At 49.9% G+C, this 26,526-nt stretch overlaps 1 protein-coding gene and 1 pseudogene across 3 annotated transcripts in view; both read right to left on the bottom strand.

The window, feature by feature from the left end:
• Window positions 1-26,513, bottom strand: part of RNF212 (ring finger protein 212) — a 57,926-nt gene extending 31,413 nt beyond the window's left edge. For 2 of the 3 annotated variants that reach the window (XM_030925672.1, XM_030925678.1), the window contains exons 1-5: window positions 26,278-26,501; window positions 21,394-21,455; window positions 10,030-10,104; window positions 4,634-4,690; window positions 43-101 (exon numbers count right to left, since the gene is read on the bottom strand). In XM_030925672.1, the coding sequence (XP_030781532.1) occupies window positions 43-101; window positions 4,634-4,690; window positions 10,030-10,104; window positions 21,394-21,455; window positions 26,278-26,386 (362 nt within the window). In that variant the 5' untranslated portion in view covers window positions 26,387-26,501. Of the gene's footprint in view, window positions 1-42; window positions 102-4,633; window positions 4,691-10,029; window positions 10,105-21,393; window positions 21,456-26,277 lie in introns of all 3 variants that reach the window. The other variant, XM_030925683.1, reaches the window with a different exon arrangement.
• Window positions 13,688-18,711, bottom strand: LOC115894763 (annotated as a pseudogene).
• Window positions 26,514-26,526: the final 13 nt, after the last annotated feature.

Below are 26,526 nucleotides of genomic sequence, written 5' to 3'. Positions count from 1 at the left end.
TGGCTGCCTCCACTGCACTCACGGGGGTCGAGGGGGGCTTACCTTTGCAGCTGTTCTATCTGCAGCACTAACTTCCTAAGGGATTCTTCCAACCTAGAAATCTAAACATAATTGCACAACCTCTGTTATTAGACAGGCTATGCTGAGTGACACTGTGACCCTCTAAATTTCTTAAACCATGAATCAGAATGTGGGTTACTCTGCATGGAGTTGCCCTCATGCTGCTCATGAGTAAATCTGCCTGGAGTCCGGTCCATCAGATACTTAGGAAATTGGCCTTGGGGGCCATGCAGAGCTAAGTCAAACCGAAGCCCCAGGAGACAAATTTCAGCGCAGCACCCTCCACAAGCCAACATGATGTGAATTCAGTGTCAGCCCTTCCAGGGCAGCACCCAGCCTCAAAGTCAGACACAAGCACCTTTTCCACACACGGTCACTGCCAGGTCATCTCACAGCACAGCCTCTGCTGTCAGGCTGGAACCCCGCCCTGTGTGTGGGAGCTGCCAGACCCTGAGGGAGTGACTAGAGTCTAGGATCCCACTGTCCAGTCTGTAATCATGGCTCATGCCCATCCTCGAGGTTTGCTGGGAGGATGTGGAGACAACAGACACAAAATAGAACAAAAGCTAAGCCCAGCCTGGCTCCTGCAAGAAGCTTCCAGGCAGGGTTTTGGGTGGTGGGCCTGGGAGGGGTAGGGGAAAGAGGATGGCATGGGGGTGGCAGGACAGGGGTGGGGGTGAGAGGATGGTGTGGGGGAGAAAGCATGGGGTAGGGGTGAGAGGATTGTGTGGGGGTGAGAGGATGGGGTGGGGGTGACAGGAAGGGGTGGGGTGAGAGAGGATGGGGTGGGGCTGGAAGGACGAGGTGGGGGTGAGAGGATGGAGTGGGGTGACAGGATGGGGTCGGAGAGAAAGGATGGGATGGGGTGAGAGGATGGCATGGGGTGGAAGGACAGGGGTGGGGTAAGAGGATGGGGTGGGGGTGAGAATGGCATGGGGGAGAGAGGAGAGGATGGGGTGGGGGAGAGAGAATGGGGTGGGGGTGAGAGGAAGGGGTGGGGGAGAGAGGATGGGATGGGGCAGAGAGGATGGGGTGGGGGAGGAGAGAGGATAGGGTCAGGAAGAGACAATGGCATGGGGGTGGCAGGACAGGAGTTGGGAGAGTGGATGGGGTGAGGGAGAGAGAATGGGGTGGGGTGAGAGGATGGGTGGGGGTGAGAGGATAGGGTGGGGGAGAGACAATGGCATTGGGGGTGGCAAGAGATAAGTGGGGGTGAGAGGATGGGGTGGGGGTGACAGGATAGGTGGGGGTGCCAGAATGGGGTGAGGGTGATAGGGTGGGGTGACAGGGTGGGTGAGGGAGACAGGATGGGGTGAGGGTGACAGAACCAAGGTGGGGAGTGACAGGATGAGGTGTGGGTGACACGACAGGGGAGAGGCTGACAGGATGGGTGTGGCAGAAGCAGGAGGGAGTAATAGGATGGGGTAAGGGGGTGACAGAATGGGGCTGAGAGGTGACAGAATGTGGTGGGGGTATGATATGGTTTGGCTGTGTCCCCACCCAAGTCTCATCTCAAATTGTAATCCCATGTGTCAAGGGAAGAATCTGGGGGAGGTGATTGGCTCATGGGGGTGGCTTCCCCCATGCTGTCCTTATGACATTGAGTTCTCACGAGATCTGAAGATTTAAAAGTGTTTGGCAGCTCCCCTCCACTCCCTCTCCTGCCGCTAAGTAAGATGTGCCTTGCTTCCCCTTTGCCTTCTGCCATGATTCTAAGTTTCCTGAGGGCTTCCCAGCCACGCAGAATTGTGAGTCAATTAAATCCCCTTCCTTTATAAATCAAGCAGTCTCAGGTAGTTCTTTATAGCAGTGTGACAATGGACTAATATAGAAAATTGGTACCGGTAGAGTGGGGCACTACTATAAATATATCTAAAAATGTGGAAGTAACTTTGGGACTGGGTAATGGACAGAAGTTGGGACAATCTGGAGGGCTCAGAAGAAGACAGAAAGGTGTGAGAAAGTTTGGAACTTCCTAGAGATTTGTTGAATGGTTTTGACCAAATGCTGACAGTGATATGGATGGTGAAGTTCTGGCTGAGGAGGTCTCAGGTGGAGATGAGGAATTTACTGGGAACTGGAGCAAAGGCCACTCTTGCTTTAGCAAAGAGACTGGAGGCATTTTGCTCCTGCCCTCGAGATCCGTGGAACTTTGAACTTGAAAGAGATGACTTAGGGTATCTGGCAAAAGAAATTTCTAAGCAGCAAAGCGTTCAAGATGTGACCTGGCTTCTTCTGAAAGCATACAGTCATGTAAGTGTTCACAAAGAAATGATATGAAATTGACACTTATGTTTAAAAGACAAGCAGAACACAGAAGTCCAAAAAAATTGCAGCATGACCATGCAGTAGAAAAGAAAAACCCATTTTCTGGGGAGAAATTCAAGCTGGCTGCAGAAATGTGCTTGTAAGTAACGAGGAGCCAAGATGGTGGAGAATATGCCTCCAGGGCATGTGAGAGATCTTCACAGCAGCCCCTCTCATCATAGGCCCAGAGAGAAAAAAGTAGTTTGATGGGCCAGGCCATGGTCCCCTGCCCAACTCTTGTGCAGCCTCAGGACATGGCGCCCTGCATCCCAGTCACTCTAGCTCCAGCCATGACTAAAAGGGTCCAAGGTACAATTTGGGCTGCTGCTTCAGACGGTGCAAACCCCAAGCAATGGCGGCTTCCATATGGTGTTGGACCTGCATGTGTGCAGAAGACAAGAGTTGAGATTTGGGAACCTCCACCTAGATTTCAGAAGATGTATGGAAATGTCTGGATATCCAGGCAGAAGTCTGCTGCAGAGGCAGAGCCCTCACAGAGAATCTCTGCTAGGGCAGTGCAAAAGGGAAATGTGGGGTGGTTGCTCCCACACAGAGTCCCAACTGGGGCGCTGCCTAGTGAAGCCGTGAGGGCCACTGTCCTCCAGACCCCAGAATGGTAGATCCACTGACAGCTTGCACTGTATACCCAGAAAAGCTACAGGCACTCAACCCCAGCCCAGAAAGTAGCCACTGGGGCTGTACCCAGCAGAGCCAGAGCAGTGGAGCTGCCCAAGGCCTTGGGAGCTCCCTGACCCTTACATCACCATGTCCTGGATGTGAGACATCAGATAAGAGGAGAAATTTAAGATTTAATGGCTGCCCTGCTGGGTTTTGGACTTGCATGGGGCCTGCAGCCCCTTTGTTTTGGTCAATTTCTCCCACTTGGAATGGGAACATTTACCCAATGCCTGTACCCCCATGGTATCTTGGAAGTAACTAACTTGTTTTTGATTCTACAGGCTCACAGGTGAAAGGAACTTGCTTTGTCTCAGATAAGACTTTGGGCTTGGACTTCTGAGTTTATGCTGGAATGAGTTAAAACTTTGGGGGACTGCTGGGAAGGTATGATTGTGTTTTGAAATGCGAGAAGGATATGAGATTTGGGAGGGGCCAGGGGTGGAACGATGTGGTTTGGCTCTGTGTCCCCACCCAAATCTCACTTTGAATTGCAATCTCCATGTGTCAAGGGAGGGACCTGGTGGGAAGTGACTGGATCATAGGGGCTGTTTTTGTGATAGTGAGTTCTCATGAGATCTGATGGTTTAAAAGTGTTTGGCAGTTCCCCCTGCCCTCTCTCTTGCTGGTATGTAAGACGTGCCTTGCTTCTCCTTTGCTTTCTGCTATGACTGTAAGTTTCCTGAGGCCTTCCCAGCCATGTGGAACTGTGAATCAATACAACCTCTTTCCTTTATAAATTACTGAATCTCAGGTAGTTCTTTATAGCAGTGTGAAGACAGACTGATACGGGGTGACAGGACAGGGCAGGCGTGAGGGGTGACAGGATGGGATGAGGGGTGACAGGATGGGATGGGGTGACGGGACAGGGTGGGGGTAGCAACATGGTGTGAATGGTGACAGGATGGCGTAAGGGATTAGAGGTGACAGGACAGGGATGGGGTAACAGGATGAGGTGACAGGATGGGGTGGGGGTGAGATGGGGGTGACAGGACAGGGCAAGGTGACAAGACAGGGTGGGGGTAACAGGATAGAAGGGGTAAGGAGGGGGTGACTGGCTGGCAAGCAGGGCCAAAGGTGATCTGTCTGCTCCAGGTCTGGATGTACATAAAATGTTCATGCACAGACAGGAGGCAGCAGGGTCACACACTGGCTTCCGTACTCAGGGAATGGCCCCAGGGTCCCTTGTCTTTAAAGCTGGGTTCCTGACTTTACCGACTACATAACCTTCAAAGTTTTTCAAAAAGGACTTGTTTTTTAAAATGGGATGGTTGAGCAGAGAAGCCTTCAAGCTGCCTCCAAGCTCCCAAGACCCTGATGTTGACCCCAGTGGCTGAGGGGATAAACGTGGCTGGGCAGGGAGGCCCATGTGGCGCTGCACCCAATGGGCTACTTAGTAACTACAGACAAGGGTTGGGCCAATAGGCTAGTCAGAAGGGGACAGTGACAATGTCCCCATAGCTGGAAACACGCAGAGAAACAGATATTGCATCTAGCAGCCTGTCCCCTTTGAGAATAAGGTGTTAACAAGTCTGACATTTAAAACTAAAGGTCAAAATAATTCAAGTGACAAAGAATCTATTCGACTTACCTTTTCTCTATAGAAGGCTAACAATCTCTTCCTGTGTTTTTCTTGAAATTCTGAAACCTGAAAAGATCATACGTTTCAGCTGCTGACACGGGTACATGATCTCTGTGGCTGGAAGTTTTGTTGGGGGAGGAGGAGGCTGGAGGGACTCTCAGAACAGCTCACAGTGCTTGTCTTATGTGTGTCCTGCCCCCACAGATGCCCATGGCCAGTGCTTGCCAGGGCAGACAACCCCCACGGGTGGGCAGAGAAAGTGAGTGCCAGCAGGCAGGGCCAAAGGCAAACACAGGGGAGGCTTAACAGGCACGACAGGAAAGTCTCCCCAGCAACCTGCTCCATTCATTATTAGAGGGACAGCACCCTGTGGTTGGCCCAGCGGTGCTGTCCCTCTGACAATGGCCACTGGTTTGAGGAAGGGCCTCCTGACCAAACAGTGTTGTACCAATGGCAGGGGCAGAGGGAAAGAGAGCTGGCACACTGAATGAGGCTAAGCGAGACCCACCGAGTTGGCAGACGCCTAGTGGGCCTGTCTGCACTCCCAGAGCCAGCCATGCCTGACACCAGCACCCTCCCATTTACAGGAGCCCCAGATTCCATGTATGCTGTCTAGACAGCTTGAACTGGGTTTCTGAGAGTACCACCATAAGCAGGAAAGAGAGGCCTGTGATTTCCTCAGAGGAAGAAAGAGCTATTTCATATGAGTCAAGTGTTCAGACAATGGTGCCTACCCTCTGGAAAGACCAGGCTGGAAAGGCCGACAAACAACAGGGCTAACGGTGGCTCCATTGCTACTGAAAGTCAGCATCCTCTAGCTCCATCCCCCACTTCATTCCACCCCGCCATCTGCGGTGATAACACAAGCAAAAGGGAGCGGCTTGCGTCTGCCCATGGCTCACTGGCCCAGTGCAAACACAGGGCAGGCTTCTTCCCTTCTGTGGAAAGGCAGGCCCAGCACAGGCCAGGCCTTTGTTCCCAACCTCCTCCATGACAGGCCATCTCCAGAGGACGGGGCTGCACAGGGGCCCTCCTACAGGACAGCAGGGATGACAGCCTCGTGGTCTCCTGGCTGCTCTGTCCTCGGAATGACTCGGAGCTCTAGGGTTCTCCCCTACTCGACAAGGGGACTGTGTCTCCACCAAGGAGGGAAGACAGTCTTGGGTACTACGCCATGGGCTATGAAGAGGAGTGGACAGGACTCCGCAGGCTGCCCTGACTCCAGTTCTCGGACACATCGCAGGTCACAGCCAGGGCATCTTTCCAACCTTTTCCGACACGTCTCAAGTCCTGCTGCCTGTCGGGGACACCTGCACGCACCCCTCAAGCCCCGCTCAATTGTGCCTGTGTGGGAAACTTCTCCAAAGCACCCTCAGCAGGAACATTCCACCCGGCAGGCAAGGGCCTCTGCTCCTCAGCTTCACATGCTCGCGGAGGAACCTACCAGCAGACGTGCCTGATCCCGACGGTGGGGGTGCCCAGTCTGGCTGTTCTCAGAGAAAGGCCTTGGTGAGATGAGGTCAGTCTGTGGCTGGCTCTGATTTGGCAGGGCAGGTGTGGCTGCAGCAAGGACTGGGCTGCAGGGCAAGTCTCCAAGGGGACCTGAGCAGCAGATGGGGTGAGTTCAACTGAGCATGGAGCTGGGGAGCCTCACATGAGCTTGGGGGGCAGCCAAGACCCACTTGTCTGGGTGTTGAGGGGTCTATACCAGCCTCCAGGGCTCCACTAGGGGGAGCCACACAGGCCTGCAGCATCATGCCACCTCCGCGGTTTGTCTGGTCTGGACTCCGACCAACGTTGGGGCCCAGAGACTTGAGACACTGGGTGTGGCCTCAGAAGAGGGTAGATTTTAATACTAAAACAAAGTTTAAAAGGGATGGTGAGTGTTTATCTTGCAGAGAATATGCCTCTTGAACTGAGCCAGAGAAACAGGTCAATGAAATCACTGCAAAACTCCAGGGCTGCGACGGTCACAGAGGCTGTGCTGGGCCAGGTCAGACCAGGGCCCCAAGGAGGAGCTGCCCGGTGCTCATGGGTGCTTTGCCCACATCCTGCGAACCAGGAGGCTGTGAAGGCCTGAGAGTGAAGGTAGTTGGGGGACAGTGCAGGTCACTCACGCGGACTCTCACCAAGAGGCCAGGAGAGGCGGCTGCCTCGTCCAAAGCACACTTCTGACTCTTCAGTTCACTACCAGTTCCCCTCCACGGAGTGGACTGTGCCTGCATTCGTCAACATGAGCTCCTGACCACACCAGGACCAGTGTCTGCATGCTCAGTGCTGACGAAGCCTGAGGTAGGGCAGAGGCTGGGTGGATGGAACGGATCTTAGAGGGTTATTGGGAAGAGGAAGATGTTTGTTACCAACTAGACTAGGAAGGGGGACTGGGGCAGGCAGAGGCTGAGGTGGTTTGTTGATGCTGTCCCAGGGCAGGTCCCAAGGCCTGAGCCGTGGTGCTCACAGTTTTGGTCTTGGGCCGGTTTTGCACTCTTAAAAGTTACTGAGGGCCCCAAAGAGCTTTGCTTATGTGGGTTTTATCTGTCGATATTTACCCTATTAGAAATTAAGACTGAGACAAATTTAAAAGTATTAATTCATTTAAAAATAACAATAAATCCATTATGTGTTAATATATGTAACAAATATTCCAATATTTATGTTATGTTGATATTAGAGTGTAAATATTACAATACCACATCATGTAGCTGCGGGAAAATTCCACCCTGTGCTTGTGGCGCTCACCTCCGTAGTGTAACTGACAGATGGTGGGGCTGTGAGGTCACTGGGCAGAGCCTGTGCTGCCCAGGCTGGAGCCAGCCGTCTCCACGGTCCATGCCTAAAGCCTGAGAGGCCTGAGAGGCAGAGCAGACAGGTGGCTGGAAGGGCTGGTCGGGTCTGCTGGGTCTTCTCTCCTGAGACGGCACCTGGCCTCTGCAGCACTTGGCAAAACTACCCTGCAGCGTGCAGCCTGTGGCTCCGAGGTCTGTGACAACATACGTGTTTTATGAACTCCAGTGACTTCTGGCCCCAAGCGGACTTGGCTCGAATGAGGGTCCTGCTGGATGGAGCAGGGTGGGGGGGTGAGGTGCGTCCTGGATGGTGTTTCCATGGGACTCTGGCTGGCTCTGGGACCGCCGGCATCCTGGTCTGGGTGCCCATGTGGTGCTGAGCCAGTACTCGTGGGGATATCCGGGTGCTGCTTGGCTTCCATGGGTTGAGCCTCTGGGCACCTCCTTGGAGGATGTGGCTGAGCATAACTTGAGATGGGAACAGCCTCAGGACAGCCCAAGACACTGTGGCTGATTCAGGTTGTTTCAGAACCAAGGAAGCTTGCTGCAGTGCGACAACCTCCCAGAGAGAGGACAGTCTTGGTGACCTGGCTGACCACAGCCTGAAGGCACAAGCCCACCAAGGAGAGTGACATGCGGGGGTCCATCTTCAGTCTCTTGCCTCAGATCCTGGCTGCCCCTACTAGGCCTCTTTCCCTGCAAGGCAGGTGGGGTGGCCAACGGTGGGTGCTGCACTCTTGACAGAAGAGGGAAAGGAAGTGCAGGATGGGGGCCAGGGGAAGGACCCCTTCCTCTCCAGGCAGCTTTCCCCCAGACTGGTGGACTGCAGCTGTCCAGTGACATCCAAGGAGGCCAGAAGTGCCACTCAGCATGCGGGGGTGGGCACAGAGGACAATGACCTGTGTCAGAAGCTGGGGGTGGGGGAGGCTTGGCATGGAGGTGCGTGCTAACTGGGAGGAGGGTCAAGAAGAAACAGGTAGAGAATGGACAAGCTGCAACTGAGAGGACTGGCATAGCAGCTGGCAAAAGCTGGCAGGGGAGGGGACCACGGAGCCAACACTTCCACAGCAGGGGCTCAGCTGCCAGGAGGGGGGACCATGGAACATTACCATGGCAAGGGCTCAGCTTTCAGGAGGGGGCCCACGGAGCCAACATTGCCACGGCAGGGATCAGTGGGGATCGGAAGCCTGGCAGGCAGAAGGGCCCCAGGCGACTGTCAGAGAAGGACAGTGTCAAGAAGAAACCTGCTGCCCTGAACCCAGAGAGCCCTGACCTGGTGGGGAGGGTTCCCAAACCTGAGATTCTAAGGTGTGAATATGGGGAGGGGGCATCTTGCCCAAAAGGACTCCAGAGCTGACTGAGACCACTTTGTCTCAATGTGACACCAAAAGCAAAAACAACAATAAAATAGACCAAATGGACGTTGTCAAAATCAGAACCTTTTGTATGTAAATGTTTCACCATTAAGAAAGTAAAAATTCAACCCACAGAAATATTCTGGCAGAAAATATTTGCTGATCAAATATCTTCAAAGGAACTTGCCTCCAAAACACAGAAAACACATGATCTCAGGAGAGTGCACTTGGCTCATCACGGAACCAAGCGCACCCCCGACAGCTCCACGGTCTCAGGATAGTGCACCTGCTCATCACGGAACCAAGCGCACCCCTAATAGCTCCACAGTCTCGGGATAGTGCACTTGGCTCATCACGGAACCAAGCTGCACCCCTGACAGCTCCACGGTCTCAGGATAGTGCACCTGCTCATCACAGAACCAAGCGCACCCCCGACAGCTCCACAGTCTCGGGATAGTGCACCTGGCTCACCACGGAACCAAGCGCACCCCCCACAGCTCCACGGTCTCAGGATAGTGCACCTGCTCATCACGGAACCAAGCGCACCCCCCACAGCTCCACGGTCTCAGGATAGTGCACCTGCTCATCACGGAACCAAGCGCACCCCCCACAGCTCCACGGTCTCAGGATAGTGCACCTGCTCATCACGGAACCAAGCGCACCCCTAATAGCTCCACAGTCTCAGGATAGTGCACTTGGCTCATCACGGAACCAAGCTGCACCCCTGACAGCTCCACGGTCTCAGGATAGTGCACCTGCTCATCACAGAACCAAGCGCACCCCCGACAGCTCCACAGTCTCGGGATAGTGCACCTGGCTCACCACGGAACCAAGCGCACCCCCCACAGCTCCACGGTCTCAGGAGAGTGTAACTGCTCACCACGGAACCAAGCGCACCCCCGACAGCTCCACGGTCTCGGGATAGTGCACCTGCTCATCACGGAACCAAGCGCACCCCTAATAGCTCCACAGTCTCGGGATAGTGCACTTGGCTCATCACGGAACCAAGCTGCACCCCTGACAGCTCCACAGTCTCAGGATAGTGCACCTGCTCATCACAGAACCAAGCGCACCCCCGACAGCTCCACAGTCTCGGGATAGTGCACCTGGCTCACCACGGAACCAAGCGCACCCCCCACAGCTCCACGGTCTCAGGAGAGTGTAACTGCTCACCACGGAACCAAGCGCACCCCCGACAGCTCCACGGTCTCGGGATAGTGCACCTGCTCATCACGGAACCAAGCTGCGCCCCCCTACAGCTCACCTGGGAGGTTTCCCTGGAGTACTTCTTACACAGACTGCCTATGCTCATGAAGAATGCCTGGATATCTGCATCAGTCTGAAAGAGAAAGAAACAACTCTACATTTATTGCGTCTAATAAATGCTTCTGGCCACCAGTTAAAAACTGTGCTTCAAGACCTAGAATTAGCTGTAGATGACTCAAATGGCCAGTACATTGTGAATGGCCTCTCAGGGGCCCTGCCAGGCACAGCTTCGATCAGCAGGACAGTCCCTCGTCCTGGCCGCTTCCTTCTGAGGGCGGTGCCGGGCAGTGGTGAGGGCTGGGAGGCAGAGCCTGGTAGGCGCTGAGCCCCTCTGGGCTACGGCAAAGACACGCCCCCTCCTCAAAAGGGTCTTAGTGAGGGCAGAAGGTCGCCATGAATGAAGGCCTCCAGCCCAGCCTCCTGCACAGTGGAGCTATACTAAAATCAGAAGGATGAAATAAGCTGACAAGCATTAAGTCACCACTATGTAGTCACAAGTACATGCCGAGTTATTTAAAAAGCAAGTGTAAGGACCTTAAGAAAGGATGCAGGTTTAAGAAACAGCATCTGGTAGGCCGGGCGTGGTGGCTCACATTTGTCATCTCAGCATTTCAGGAGGCCGAGGCAGGCGGATCACGAGGTCAGGAGATGAGACCATCCTGGCTAACACGGTGAAACCCCATCACTATTAAAAATACAAAAAAGTAGGCCGGGCGCGGTGGCTCAAGCCTGTAATCCCAGCACTTTGGGAGGCTGAGACGGGTGGATCACAAGGTCAGGAGATCGAGACCATCCTGGCTAACATGGTGAAACCCCGTCTCTACTAAAAATACAAAAACTAGCCGGGCGAGGTGGCGGGCGCCTGTATTCCCAGCTACTCGGGAGGCTGAGGCAGGAGAATGGCGTAAACCCGGGAGGCGGAGCTTGCAGTGAGCTGAGATCCGGCCACTGCACTCCAGCCCGGGCGACAGAGCGAGACTCCGCCTCAAAAAAAAAAAAAAAAAAACAAAAACAAAAAAGTAGCTGGCGTGGTGGCAGGCGCTTGTAGTCCCAGCTACTCGGGAGGCAGGAGAACGGTGTGATCCCGGGAAGGTGGAGGTTGCAGTGAGCCGAGATCACGCCACTGTACTCCAGCCTGGACAAGAGAGCGAGACTCTGTTTAAAAAAAAAAAAACAGCGTCTGGTTACAAGCCCTCATGCAGACGCTGCCAACTTCCTTCTTAAGTGCCTCCAGGGTGCCCTGCCTCACCTCCCCACACCCCTGGCCTTCCCTCACTTTGCCCACCAAGGACCATGCTAGCACAAAATACCAGGTGACAGCTGTGCTAGGCATGGAGCTGCCGTGAACCAGAATCGCCTGAGCAGTTCAAAGAAAAGGGGCTCCTGCTTGTAATCCCAGTACTTTGGGAGATTAAGGTGGGCGGATCGCTTGAGGTCAGGAGTTCAAGACCAGCCTGGCCAACATGGTGAAACCCCATCTCTATCAAAAATACAAAAGTTACCTGGGCGTGATGGCAAGCGCCTGTAACCCCCGCTACTTGGGAGGCTGAGGCAGAAGAATTGCTTGAACCCGGGAGGCGGAGGTTGCAATGAGCCAAGATCACACCATTGTACTCCAGCCTGGGCGACAGAGCGAGACTCCATCTCAAAACAAACAAACAAACAAACCCCTCAAACACCAAAATCCAAAACCAAAAACAAAGAAAGGGGCAAACACCAGAATGACAAGATGTAAGAAGAACCTTGTGCCTCCTCCCATTCTGTGGTTCAGGACGGTGAGCATGTAGAAGGTCAAGACAGTCATCTGAGCCCATCCACCTACCTACCACTAGCTCCCCAAATCCCACTGAAATGATAGTAAAATTTAGGAAAAAATACTCTATTTGTGGTAGAAAACAGGAAATGATACCTTGAATCAATCAGACTGAAGAATTCTAGAAGACAGTGTAGACTGGCTTAGATCAGGATGAAGGCATCAGCTCCAACACCCAGGGCAGGTGCAGATGAAGAGGTCCTGGAACCCACTCCAGAATCCACTCCCAGGTCCCCAGATGCAGAGGCCAGAGCGTCCTAGAGGTGAGCTCCTCTGTAACGCGGGGACTCAAACCCAGCAGAGGGGAGACCTGGCTCTGGCTCGGATGGGGTAGGAGCTCCTGTGTAACACCCTCCCATACATACCAAACGGCAAAGGCACAAGCAGGGTGTCCAATGGGACAGGGGTCAGGAGCTCAGAGTCTGGCCTAAATCCAGCTCTGCACACCCTTGACTTGCAACCCTGCTTCTTCACCTAATTCCTCCGTGCCTTGGTCTCCCCATGTATAAAAAAGAAGCAGAAACAGCACCCCCTCAGCCCTGGCCATGGCAAGCAGCAGGTGACACAATACAGGAAAAGTGCCCCCAGCGGAACATGGCCCATGTGAGTGCACAGGGAACAGGGACTGTCACTATTATCTAAAGTATATTATAAATACACAGATGACTCAAAGACAAGACCAACAGCCATGGACCAGAAATGGGAGCAATTGAAGAAGCTGTCACAGATCGATCTGGCTCCATGACCTTCTGGGTAAGGGGGACTGAGTCATTCTACACATGACAGACACCCCAGAATGTCCAGAAGATGAGCTTAGAGACAGAAGATCCAAGAAGTCTACAAAACTAACAAATGGCATCACAACACAGATGCACAGACCTCAGTGAGGCCTGAGCAGAACGCAGGCAGCCATTCCTCCACCCCTGGCACCCTTGCAGAGAGCCGGCGATGAGCCAGGGGCTGGAATTTTCAAAGTGCTAAGGTGCATTCATTTTCAACAAAGAATTCTGAAGTCTGTGAAAATGTACTTCAAGAAAAAGAGGCATTTTTTAAAAACAGAAACTGAAAATTTGTCACTAACAGTGCAGCACTAAAATAATGAAGGAATTCCCTGTAGGTAGGAAAAATAATTCCTGACAGAAGCACAGAGATTCGGGAGGCAGAGAGGAACAGAGAGGAGGGGGAAACGGGGGGAAATCTAAATGAGTATTAGCTGTCCATGGCTGCACTGTATGGTGGGGCCTAGTGCAGTGAGAGCCGGTGTGGCTGGAGGAGCGGTGCGGGGAAGGCCAGGAGAAGGGGGATTGGGTGAGAGCTGAGGCCCTCGCATCATCAGGAAAATTGAATTTACGTTAGACTTTTAAAAGTCAAGATTGTTCGCACAATTCCTAGGAAAATCATAAACTAATGTTTTCTTTTTGTATTTAATTTTTAAAAGGTGGGTGTGTGCTCCACAATGGTACAGGAATGAGGATACACAGTTAAATCTCACAGTGTGACTGAAGGCCTTTGCTGTGTCTGACATTACCACAGCAGAGGGCGTTAAGGACTGGAGGAAACCAACGCCAGTGCAGAGCAATCGAGTCCACGAGGCCCAAAGGCACAAGCGGACAGGGAGGCACCACTGTGCGCGATCCACGGAGCTCTCCTCACGCAGCTGTAAAGGCGTGCTGTTGGTGACTCGCTGTCAGACACAGGAAAGGGGCACTGCAAAAGAGTGCTCTTATCATCACGAAGGCTGATTCACCCACTGCAACTAGGCAGGAAGGGGGTTCTCTGGCTAGGAATGCCAGCCCTAATTTACCGTCTTGAAACACACACAGATTGTACTGGCTGCAGCCCGCTACTTTCCTTGGGGTGCCAGGCTCACACGGGATTTCCTTGCTGGAGTCACTGATTTCATCTTCTTTTGCTTGCTGTCTGCACGGACTTTGCATGGCTTCAGAATTGTACCAGGCTTACTGCTTTCCTGTGATACCTCTAGGGTTAGGTCTTGTTTTGTGTTCCTGTCAAACATTCTGAAATTACTATAAGACCCAGTCACAACACTGTCAGATCCATTCCAACAACAATTGAATTAGTCAGACACATGGTCCTTTTCACACAGTGCACAGTTTATTTCCAAGCTACTCGTGCACCTGTTACATTTCCACAGGTATTTTTTTTTTTTTTTTTTTGAGATGGAGTCTCACCCTGTGGCCCAGGCTGGAGTGCAGGGGCGCAATCTTGGCTCACCACAACGCTACTGAGCCTGGCTAATTTTTGTTATTTTCAGTAGAGATGGGGTTTCTCCATGTTAGCCAGGCTGGTCTCAAACTCCTGACCTCAGGTGATCTGCCTGCCTCGGCTTTCCAAAGTGCTGGGATTACAGGTGTGAGCCACCGCGCCCGGCCATGTTTTCCATATTGAAGTTCTAATTTTTCACTAACAAATGGTCTCTATCATCATATTTGACCACTATGGCTGAATTTTACATCAGAAATAAAGGAGATGATTTCAGACAAAAATGACCCGTTGCTGGAATCATCAGGTTCTTCAGCGTAGAATGCCTATCACAGAGGGCAGACACTCTCATGTCACATGAGCAAATAGTTCCTTTACTGCTGCTAGATACAGATGTGTTACAGCTGTTGGGATGGAATTCTGCAGCTGAAATCACCTGCTAGCTCTTCCACATTGTCAGGCGTGATATCCACAATATTAAAACTCCCGTCTATAATTTCCAGATGCCAAAGACTTGATTTGTTTTTTTTTTTTTGTTTTTTTTTTTTTTTTTGAGACGGAGTCTCACTCTGTCGCCCAGGCTGGAGTGCAGTGGCATGATCTCAGCTCACTGCAAGCTATGCCTCCCAGGTTCACGCCATTCTCCTGCCTCAGCCTCCCGAATAGCTGGGTCTACAGGTGCCCACCATCATGCCCGGCTAATTTTTTGTATTTTTTTAGTAAAGACGGGGTTTCACTGTGTTAGCCAGGATGGTCTCGATCTCCTGACCTCATGGTCCACCCGCCTTGGCCTCCCAAAGTGCAGGGGATTACAGGCATAAGCCACCGCGCCCGGTCAAAGACCTGATTTTAATCTGCAAATCGCCTGCAGATAAATATGTTTCAAAATCACTATTAACAGGAATTGAGTTGATGTGACAAGTATGAGCATTGGCAGATGCTCTTTGTGGAGCAAAAGACTGGCACTCACAGTGCAGTAGCCGTGGTGGCATCTCTACACACTCCACCTTCCTCTTCAAGTTATATCCTTCTAGTCTTTTGTCCCTTTCACTGATTTTCCATAATTGTATTGTTTTATTATTGGTAGACAATACTGAGCAGAATTTTTCTTGGGTTACCACCTAGTTTTGTGGAACTTTTCTTCTCTTTCTGAACTTTTCAAGTGGTCAAACTCTGGCTCATGGTTCTGAAAGGTCCTGTAAACATGGTATTCCCTTCTGCTTAGAAGATGAGATTTTGTTCATCTGCTCCTGTTGAAGGATTATGACTCTGCCACCTGTATCTCCAGTTCTGACTAATTCTCCAGAATGAATAAATCCTACTATGGAAGAAAAAAGCTAATGAAATAGTTATGGTCAATAGTTAGAGAAAAATTAATAAAATTCCACACCACTTGTGACATCATCTGCTACATCATCATCTATTGCTACTTTCACCTGAGAAACTTCTACTGAGTGTCATCCCTCCTCCAGCTCCTACCGTGGGGAAACAAAAATACACATGTGGCCCCATTAGCTTTCACCTTGTGAAGGGCTCTTCCTTCTCCGTGCAAAAATATCTGTACATACACCTAAGAAAGCTTGCAGCAGCAGGTAAACTACTTTCCTTGGCCTAAATGTTGGTTACATTCTGAGTGTGAAAAATTTACTGAGGTATACACTCATAATGTGTGTACTTGGCTATGTGTTATACTTCAATAAAAGTTCATAGAAATTGTTAACTAAAAACTTGGAAATATTTAAAAATGAATATACTTCTAGGTAACACATGGGTCACAGGAGAAACTGAGCAGAAATCTCAAAATTCAAAGATAAAAATGTAATATAATCAAATATGTATACTGCAGGCAAAAGTGAACACAGAGGGAAAGTTATGACCCTACCGTGTAAATATTATAGAGGAAAGGTTGAAAATTAATCCTGAGCAACCACCTTAAAGAACAAATTAAATCCAGACAAAAAGGAAACGATAAAGATAATTAACAAAACAGGAAACAAATATAAAATGGACACAATCAAAAGAGCTAAAAATTAGTTTTTGAAAATACAGTCATCCTTCAGTACATGAGGGGAAACTGGTTCCAGGACCCCATGTGTGCCAAAATCCAAGCATACTAAAGTTCCACAGTTGGCCTTGTAGAACCTGCGTACAGGAAAGGTCAGCCCTCCATCTGAGCAGGTTTTGCATCCCATGAATATTTTTGATCTGCATCTGACTGGAAAAATATCTACGTATACATGGACACACATAATTCAAACCTGTTGTTCAAGAGTCCACAGTACTAATAAAAATCACTAACATTTGGCACAACTGGTCAAGAGAAAAGAGAATTCATAATACCCACTATTAAACAAGGGGCATCATTAATGGAACTTACAGACGTGAAAAATATGAGTGGATTACAAGCACACTGATGACAAGAAATTTGAAAATTCCAATGAAATGCACTAATTCCTAGAAAAATACAATTTACTTAAACTGACTCAGGGAGAATCAGGAACTTTAAATAGTTCCATGTCTAATAAAGATATTAAATCCCTAGTTTAAAATCTTTGCACAAAAAACTTACTGGACCTAAATAGTGTCACTCCTGAATTCTACCAAACATTTAAAGCAATAACCCCAATCTTACAAAAAAATTTTCCAGAGAGGAGAAAAATAAAAATAATTTATAACTTGTTTTATGAAACTAGAATAGACCTGATTTACCAAAATGTGAAAGGGGCATTACAAGAAAAAAAATTTACAGGTCCAGCTCTCATATGAACACAGGTGCAAAAAACCCCATGCAAAATAGTAGCAAACTGAATTTACTTACAGATACAAGCTCTCTTATATCACTACAAAGTTGAATTTGTTCCTAGAATCTAATGTGGGTTTCAAATTGGAAAAACAAATGCAACTCACCACATTAACAAAATAAATGAGAATAATTAAATGATAATCTCGACAGCTATAGAATAAGCTAATAGTTACAGTCAATAATTATAAAAAAATTAACAAAATTCAATACCATTCATGATGATTAAAAAAACACCTTAGCAAAAACTTAATGCACATATGATACTTGATGAAATACTGAAAGTTTGACCTTGAAATCAGGAAAACGTCGAGGGCGCCAGCTAATGCCACTACTTCTACTCAGCACTGTACTGGACGTCCCAGCCAATGCCGTAAAAAAAAAAAGGAAGTGCATAAGCATTACAAAGAGAAATCTAAAGCAGTCCTTATTCAAAGATAACGTGTTTGCATATGTAAATGTTCTAGCAGAATCTACACATAAACCAACAGAGTTATCAAGTAAATTCTGCAAGGTCACTAGTGAAAGTTAAGAAAATCGACTGGATTTTTATATACTAGCAATAAGCACTTAAGAGATAAATTTTTTTAAAACTGTAACAGCAGTCCAAACCATGAAATACCTAAGAAAAATACTAACGCTGATGCACAAAGCCTCTCTAAAGAACAGTAAGTGCACAATAAAAATCCCAACAGGATTCTGTGTGTGTGGAAATTGCCGAGTTGCCTCCAAAATATATGTGGACATGTAAAGATGAATGTAGGCCAACTGGTGTATCAGACAACCCCCAAATCTCAATGGCTTATTGTGGGGACACTTGTTTCTTGCCCACACAATAGTTCAAGACCAGGCTCAGTGGGTGGCCTTCCACACAGGCCCTGGGCCCAGGTCACCCTTACCCCAGCAGCTCTGCTCTGTTTTCCTGAGCTTCTATGGTGAGGGAAGGGCGGTGGAGGGCTGTCCAGGAGGCTGTTTTTATGGGTCAGGCCTGGAAGTGGCCTTCATTGCTCCTGCTTGCATTTCAGCATGGGAAGGTAGATGGGGAGAATGAGTACAGCCAGGTGCCCAGGAACAGAGGGAGCAGGTGTGGGGATGACTGCCCAGCCTGGCCCGGTCTGCCATCTGGTCACTGGTATCCAGGTCACTCCTCCCCTACTCAGAAAGTCACTCCCCCAGAGTGGAGCACCCCCAACACCACTGTCACTGCCCAGCTCAGATGCTGGGGCAACTGGGTCCCGATTTGGCCTGCAATCTACGAGCTAGAAAGACAATGAACGTGTCTGCATCCTTGCTGTGACCTGACATCTAATGGGGGCACCGGGCAGGACAACTAAGAAACACTCCCCACCGCACCAAGGGAGAAGGAAGAACACAGGTGCATGTCATGAGGTATTTGAGGATGGGTGCTGGGGGCTCCTTCCCCAGGGAGAGCCTGGGCTAGACTGCAGCTCTGCCTTCTGGGGGAGCTCTCTTGTCTGCTGTCTCCAAGCCCTGCTTCTGCCTGCTGGGGTTCCCATCAAGTGAAGTGAGGCAGAAGTGCTGCCTCAACTTTCAAGGCCTTCACCCTCGAGACTTATCTCTTACCACTTGGAGTTCAAAAGCAACTGGTGTGTCCATGACTGTGGGGCATCCTCATCCTTCATCTCCTTACTATAGCTACTCCTTTCCACGTGTGTGTAAAAACCGGCACAGTCTAGCTTACACTCTCCCTCCTCAAGGAGGCAGATGCGGGGGGAGCACAGCCCCTGCTCTGTTCCGGGCTCACCGGAGTCTCCCTTCCCGGCGGCCCGGCCACCCACCACATCCCCCGACACATCCTTCAGTCTGCCCTGCTCCCTGGCCATCCATCACCCAACCAATACGGTGGTGCCCTATTTTGTGCGTTCAGTCGTAATGGAGCATTTTAATGACAAACAAATCAATATATAAAGATATCTCAGGTGGTGACACACACTGCGAAGCAGAATAATCCAGGTCGAGGAACACAGCGTCAGAGGCTCACTTTTACACAGTGGTGTCTGTCACAATCAGGTCTGGGGAAGTTCACTTATAAAACTGTTTTGTTTTAAAGACAAAACAACATGAGAATAGAAACGATCAGAGGGTACTGCACTAAGCGAGGGTAAGAACTGCTTCGTGAAATTGATTTCACGGAAGTACTCACGCACGGATGCACCCACGTGCAAAGGCACACGCTGCCATAATATAAAGCGTCCCTTCTATTGCAGGTCAGGGTCAAAGAAGCCAGCATGACCCAGAGCTACTGGTGATGTCTCCTGACATTCCACAGACACCTTAAGGCTGCGGGGGATGGAGCCTGTGGCCATCTGAGAGGACATTCCAGTCAGAGGGAATAGGAAAGCCAGGCACTGAGGTGGAAGACCCTGGCTCCTGGAGAGGCTGTAGGCCAGAGTTGCTGCCTGGGGACCACGAGGCTGCCAGAGGCCAGGCCACAGGGCCTACAGGCGTGGGGGACTTTGGCATTGACTCCTGGAAAGTTGGGATGCATTTACGCAGATCCCTCTGGCTGCAGGGTGAAGAGGCTCTAGGAAGCCAGAGTGAGAGGAGGAGGAACCAGAAGCTCCTATGGCGGGTGGAGCAACAGGGAAAGGAAGACCAGCATTCGGAAGAGACTACGGAAGAAAGAGCCCACACAGTCTGTGATGGTTTAGAGAAAGAGAAGCAGGAACAACTTCCACATTCTAAACAATTTTACTTACACACACACACACACACACACACACACACTCAGACACACAGAAAGGAACACATGCCTTTTTAAACGCCCATCAAATATGAACAATTACCATGTATTAAACCACAGTGAAAATCCTGATAATTAAAAAACCCACATAGCCATATTCTCTCATCAGAATGCCACAGGACTAAAAATTAACGACGAAAATGACAGGGAGCTAAAATCTAACCACGTGGAAACTAACGCATATCCTTTCAAATAATTCTTGAGTTAAAAAAATAAAAAGACAGATTAGAGCTTATTTAGAAAAGAGAGAAAAGCGGTAGTCAAAATGATATAGAATAGCAGTGCACAGAAAGACACGGATGGTCTCAAATATATTTACTAGAAAACAAGAAAGTAAGTAAACGACCTGAACATTCCACCCAAGCTAGAGAAAGGCTAAGGGCTCACCAGCCTCCAGTCTGACCATGTGACAGGGCTTAGTGCGGGATCACTACGTGAGGAGCAGAAGCAGGCAGTCACTGAGCCCCTAAGCTGCCACACGTGTGGAGGAAAATAAAGTATTTTCTGTTAAAAGTGTAAACATTTACATCTTTTGCCCTTGCTTTTCATCACTTCGGGAATTTATGTCACAGAAATATTCTTAGAAGTGTGGAGAGATATTGGTTAAAAATGTTCACTGGAAGGTTGTTTGAAACAGTGAAAAACCGAAAAAATCCAAAGGCTCACTGATAGGAAAATACTAAAATATAATGCAGTCATTTTAAGAGTGAGTGTGCCCAAAATATAATGTCAACTGAGAAGACACCACTTTTTTTTTTTTTTTTGAGACAGAGTCTTGCTCTGTCACCCAGGCTGGAGTGCAGTGGCGTGATCTTGGCTTACCTGCAGCCTCGGTCTGCCGGGTTCACGCCATTCTCCTGCCTCAGTTCACACCATTCTCCTGCCTCAGCCTCTCGAGTAGCTGGGACTAGAGGCGCCCGCCACCACACCTGGCTAATCTTTTGTACTTTTAGTAGAGATGGGGTGTCATCGTGTTAGCCAGGATGGTCTCAATCTCCTGACCTCATGATCCGCCCGCCTTGGCCTCCCAAAGTGCTGGGATTACAGACGTGACCTACCGTGCCTGGCCGAGAAGACACCATTTTTATGAAACGGTAAATCACAGTAACACACATAGAACAGGTGCCAAACTGCTGATCACTGTCCATCTCTGGGAAACAGGATCTGGGGACTTACACATTTGCCATTATAATTTCCTGTACTGTATGAATGTTGCGTAACTTTGTATTATGTTTGTAATCAGAGAAAAACAACTATTATATTTAAATCATCATACCAAATGCACATTTTGGAGATCAGGCAGAGAAAAGACCAATCATTTGTTTATAACAATAACACGTTAAACTGAGTATTTTATAGAGAGAACAAAAGGCATTGTTTTAAGTCTTCAGCAGTAATTAATTTTAAACTTACTTTACGAACAACACTCTTAATTATATATGACCCCTATACAAATCCAAACTCTATCACCTGCTTCAGGTGCTTGTATTGTGCTAAAGAAATCTATTTAATCCACTTTCATTTCCAGGAACACAGCACGATTCAACAACCTAGGAATAAGGTCAATCTACAGCTAAGAAAGTTTTAAAAACGTAAGTTTTAAAAACTAAATCCTAACTGCATTTTGATCACTCAGATATCTTTGTTTACGTAGCAGAGTGACTGAAAATTTTAGACACCACAAATGACTAAAAATTAAATAACAAATTTAAAAGGAAATATGACTGTGATTAAGATGCAGATACTACAGATTTCAACTTACATGTTTTGAAAGTAAAACTGTACGACAAGGAGCTTTACAAATCAAGCATTCATTCTTTTCACCTGTAAGATAAAAATAGGCTTTATTATATTAGACTGACTACTGCTTTTAAGTATGTATACACGCAGACTTTACAATGTTTCTTCAAGAAATAAGCAGGATTATATCACAGGTTTTCATGTTCTGACAGGATGAGGCTGTGGGTTCTGGTACAGTTGGAAGGATTTATAGAACTAACATCCTTTTCCCCTCCTTTGCAAATATGCACAAAAACAGTGACCATAAAGATCAACAAAACTTAAGGCTAAGTCTATCCCAGGTATTTATTACAATTAGGCTTTTTTTTAATTAAAATTTAAAAAATTTTTTGAGACAAGGTCTTGCTCTGTTGGCCAGGCTGATCTGCAAGTGGCATGATCACAGCTCACTGCAGCCTTGACTCCCCGGTGCTCAACAGTCTTCCCCTCTCAGCCTCCCTGAGTAGCTAGGACCACAGACGTGTGCCACCACGGCCAGCTAATTTTTAATTTTTTTTTGTAGAGACAAGGTCTCACTATGTTGCCCAGGCTGGGCTCGAACTCCTGGGCTCAAACAATCCTCCCACCTCAGCCTCCCAAGGTGCTGGGATTCCAGGCATGAGCCACTGTGCCTGGCCATAATTAGCTTTTTCTTTTTTTTCTTTTTTTGAAACAGAGTTTCACTTTGTCACCCAGGCGGGAGTGTAATGACGCGATCTTGGCTCACTGCAACCTCCAACTCCTGGGTTCAAGCGATTCTCACACCTCAGTCTCCCAAGTGACTGGGAGAACAGGTGCCCACCACCACACTTGGCTAATTTTTGTATTTTTAGTAGAGACTGGGTTTTGCCATGTTGGCCAGGCTGGTCTTGAACTCCTGACCTCAGATGATCTGCCCACCTCGGTATCCTGAGATACTTTGAAGTGCTGGGATTGTAGGCATAAGCCACCACGCCCAGCCCATGATTAGGCTTTATAGTGATATCTTAATCTAAAATTTTCAACTATTCAAAATGAACCTCAAGCTTGATTTTCTCACGAGTCAGGTTGGAGCCCAGGCCTGACCAGGCACTTTGAGCCTTCATGCTCCTATCATTCCAGGGAGGACACCAGGCCCAAACCTGAACAAGCCTGGTGGATTTCTCCCCTCCTCTGGATCAGCGCAGCTAGAACTAGGAGAAAAACATCTCTTAAGTGAGAGGAGTGAGAGGTGGATTCACAGACTTGAGGATTCCAGCGCTGCTGAGTCAGCAACACTGCTGGGCAATCCTGCTTCTCCTGGGTGTTTTCTGCCCCATTCCCCATGGGGCTGTTCAAACCAGGGCCCTCCTATCATCTACTGAGAAGAAGCCCTGGCTCATTACCTACCTCAAGTTTCTCTGCCCTCTCCTCTAGACTGACCCACCACAGAACAACCCACTTCACTCTACCTCCTTCCTTTCTGCCTTGGAGGGAGCATCTCTTCCAGTCCAAGCCCAGGCTTTCCCTTGTGTATCCACACTCACCTCAGGGTCCGCAGCTCCCAGCACACAGAACGGTGTCCTACTGTGGAATGAGGGGTCCCCTTCTAACAGCCTCCAGAATTGTCTCCTTTCCTCTCTTCTTCAAGTTGCCCTCATGCTAAAAACATCTACCCTTGACAGTAGGTCCCTTCCCTTCCAGCTCTTTAACTGCGAATTCTGGAGCAAGAAAATTCCTCTTCTGCACCATCACAGCCAGGAGTCATGCAGTAAAAGATTAACAGAGCTGACTCATAAAAATCTAAAAGCTCTTACAAGGGAGGAGGATTAACAGACAAGACAGAGAGGAAATCACGTGCAGCCAATAGACAAAGGGGTTGATGCCTGATCTATAAAGAGTGCTCACAAGTCAATTAAAAGGAAACACCTCAATAAAAGGCTATGAGGAGACCTGAACAGACAGGAAAAAAATGCAAACAGCTGACAAACACACAAAATGAAGGTCAAGGTCACTAGTAAGAGACACCAAAGAGAAGAGAACAACAGGTGCTCACGTGTCACTACAAGGAACAGCAACAGGCACATCCTTTGTGCCTGTTTGGGTCACATTTGGGTCAGTTTTCATGCGCACACCCGCAGCCTAGCCACTCCACCCCTAAGAATATATTCCAAGGAAAAAAAGTAAGAGAACAAGTGGTATCTTCTAGCAAAATAGCAGAAAATATGTTATGGTATGATAACCGAAAGATATATCATGCAACCTTAAGAATGACGATACAGACTTATTTTAACATGGAAGGAGGTCCATGTTTGAGTAATAAAAGCAGATAACTGAGTGATAGACACACGGTATTGCTTTTAAAAATCTGCATCTACAGGAAAAGCTTGGAAGGATAAATGCCAGAGCTAAACAAGGGCTTCCCTCTGAGTGACACACCACTGGACAGCTACGGAGCTACAGTAAGGGCTCTGCCCAGAGCCTCCATCCCTTTTCACCATTTTTTGTGCGTCCTCGGATTTGGTGTGGTCCCAACATGCAGCATCGGTCACTTTTTGGAGGAATGCACTCAGACTACTGGCTTTAAGAGCTAGACAAACTTGTCAATCTATACCTGCACCAGGCCCTTAACCAGTCACTTGCTTACACAGGGTATGCTGACCTTGAAAGCTATGACACTCTGAGCCCTGTCTTCACACTTCCCAACACCACGAAGGCACGCGTGTTTCCATCATTCCTAACAACGTTATCTTCGGGGAACATTATCTTGGGTCACCAGTGCCGTCCTCACTGGTCCAATGGACACTTTCCAACACCAATTCCTTGACTTCACTGGGATGTCCAGTTCATCAACATCTCTCTTCTTTACCTGACATCTTTCTTACCTCCTTCAACAAATGCTCTTTCCAACAAGATAGTCTCTTCCAGTTTCCTTCGCCTTTGGGGCTCTCCACACTCCAGTATCTAGGATTATCATCTCGTGTTAATCACTCCCCAAATGTATTTCTGGCTGTCTTAGTTCTGGACCCACAGGGGCAACTGCCTCTTGTCTTCCCCTGGATGGCTCTCACAGGACACAGGTCGTGTCCAAACATGAGCTCAGGGGCCCTGCATCCCACCCTGCTAGGTTCCCTCCCGCTGGGCTCCTCTCCAGTGTTTTGTCTAGCAGGGAAACCCTGTCCAGTTCTCTAGCCCTTGTCTCCGACTCAAGTCTGCTGAATCTACATAACTTCTGAACCCATCACTTCTCCCCATCACCTCTCGTGCTCAGCTGCAGTCTCTCCCACAGTTTCTATCTCCCTCCAATCTACTTTTCACCTGGCTGCCAGAGAGACTTTTGTTTTTAAATACACACCTGAAATCAACTCCTCCACTCCTAGGTTACACACCCAACAGAAATGTGTACATAAGATCACCAAACACAGGAGCAAGAAAATTCACAGTGGCACCACTTCTGCAGCCAAATCTGCAAACAACCCGGATGGCCATGGACAGTGGAAATGATAAATAACTTAGGGTGTATCCATACAATGGAATACCACACAACAATGAAAGTAGATGAACTACAGTTACATACAAATACAAAGATAACACTTCGGGAGGCCAAGGGAGGTGATCGTTGGAGGACAGGAATTGGAGACCATCCTGGGCAACAAACGGAGCCCCATCTCTGTGAAACACTTAAAAATCAGGGGTGCATGGCTGCACATGCTTGTAGCCCCTGCTTACCCCGGAGGCTGAGGCAGGAGGATCACTTGAGCCTGGGAGGCTGAGGCTGCAGTAAGCCAAGATCCTGCACTGAACTCCAGCCTAGGCGACAGAGCAGAGCTCTGCCTTGAAAGAGAGAAAGTAAGGGAGAAAAAGGAAGAAAGAGGGGGAGCCATGGAAAGCGGCTTTGCTGTAGGGCTGGTTGTAGGGCCACATTCACCAAGGTCCCATGGGTCTAAGGCCAACTCCGAAGATGGAGGTTAGCATAGGGGGCGTCCCCTGGGCTGGCTGTGAGCCACCGGCACCCAGCTGGTTGCTTTCACGGGTAAGTTCACTTGGTAAAAGCTCATTATGCTCTTGCTTTTGTTCTTGCATAAACATCACTTCAACACAAAATTTTCATAGAAAGAAAAACGCCTCCCTGACGATGCGATGTCCGCTTGACACCAGGGCCCAGCGCTGCCCATGGAACAGGGCCAGAGTTCTCCACCAGCATTAAGGTTGCCGTCCACCCGCCTTCTCCCCCAGGTCCTCCAGGCGGGACCCGCACCCCGCAAGCCAGAGCCCCTGGATGACAGGACTCGCGGACCGACCCCCGCGTCACCCTCATCTGCTCCCGATGGCGGCCCCCCCTCCCCCGTCCCCGTGGCCCCTTCCTGCCTGCGGCCCCTCACCCGCGCCCTCCTCCCCTGGTGTCTCCCTTCGCCACATCTCCCCGGTAGCCCCCTTCACCCCCTTGACCTCTCACATCACCCCCGCCCCCTCCCCTAGCGTCCCCTTCCTCCCTGCAGCCCCCCACCACCTCCGGGGTCCCCTCTCCCCCCACCCTCTCCCCCACCCGCTGGGTCTCCCCAGCGGCCCCTCATCACACCAGGGGAGCCCTCTCCCCTGCGGCCCCTCCTCTGAATCCCCCTATCTCCACAGCCCCTCACCCCCCATGCCCCCTCCTTCTCCACGCACCCTCTCTCCCCCGAGGCCCCTGCCCTCGAGTCCCCCTCCCCTCAGAATTCCCCTGGCATCTCCCCTGGCAGCCCCCTCCCCCCACGGCCCCGCCCCCTCCCCTTCTCCACCCGCCCTTTCTCCTCCGCGGCCCCCCACGTGCCCCCATGGCCTTCCCACCCAAGTCCCCCACCCCCCGGAGTTCCCTGCCCCCGCCCGCCGCTCCCCTCCCCTCTCCAGCCTGCGTTCCGGACGCCCTGACCTTTGCCGAGGCAGGCATCGCAGTACACGTGCCCGCAGTTGGTGAGGCTGAAGCACGACGTCCTCTGGGGTGGCTGGAAGCAGCGATTACAGAACACCCAGTTGGCCATGCCAGGCAGGCGACCGCAGCAGCGAGGCCGGGCCCACGCAAGGCTGGGAACAGCCTCCCCGCGCTGGCCCAGAGGGCGGGCAGCTCTGCGCCTGCGCAAATTCGACGGCAGCGCTGCGCCCGCGCACCGGAGCTCACGCA

Source organism: Rhinopithecus roxellana, chromosome 2, assembly GCF_007565055.1.
Source record: "Rhinopithecus roxellana isolate Shanxi Qingling chromosome 2, ASM756505v1, whole genome shotgun sequence".
Lineage (NCBI taxonomy): Eukaryota > Metazoa > Chordata > Mammalia > Primates > Cercopithecidae > Rhinopithecus > Rhinopithecus roxellana.
This window is presented reverse-complemented; position numbering and strand designations above follow the sequence as displayed.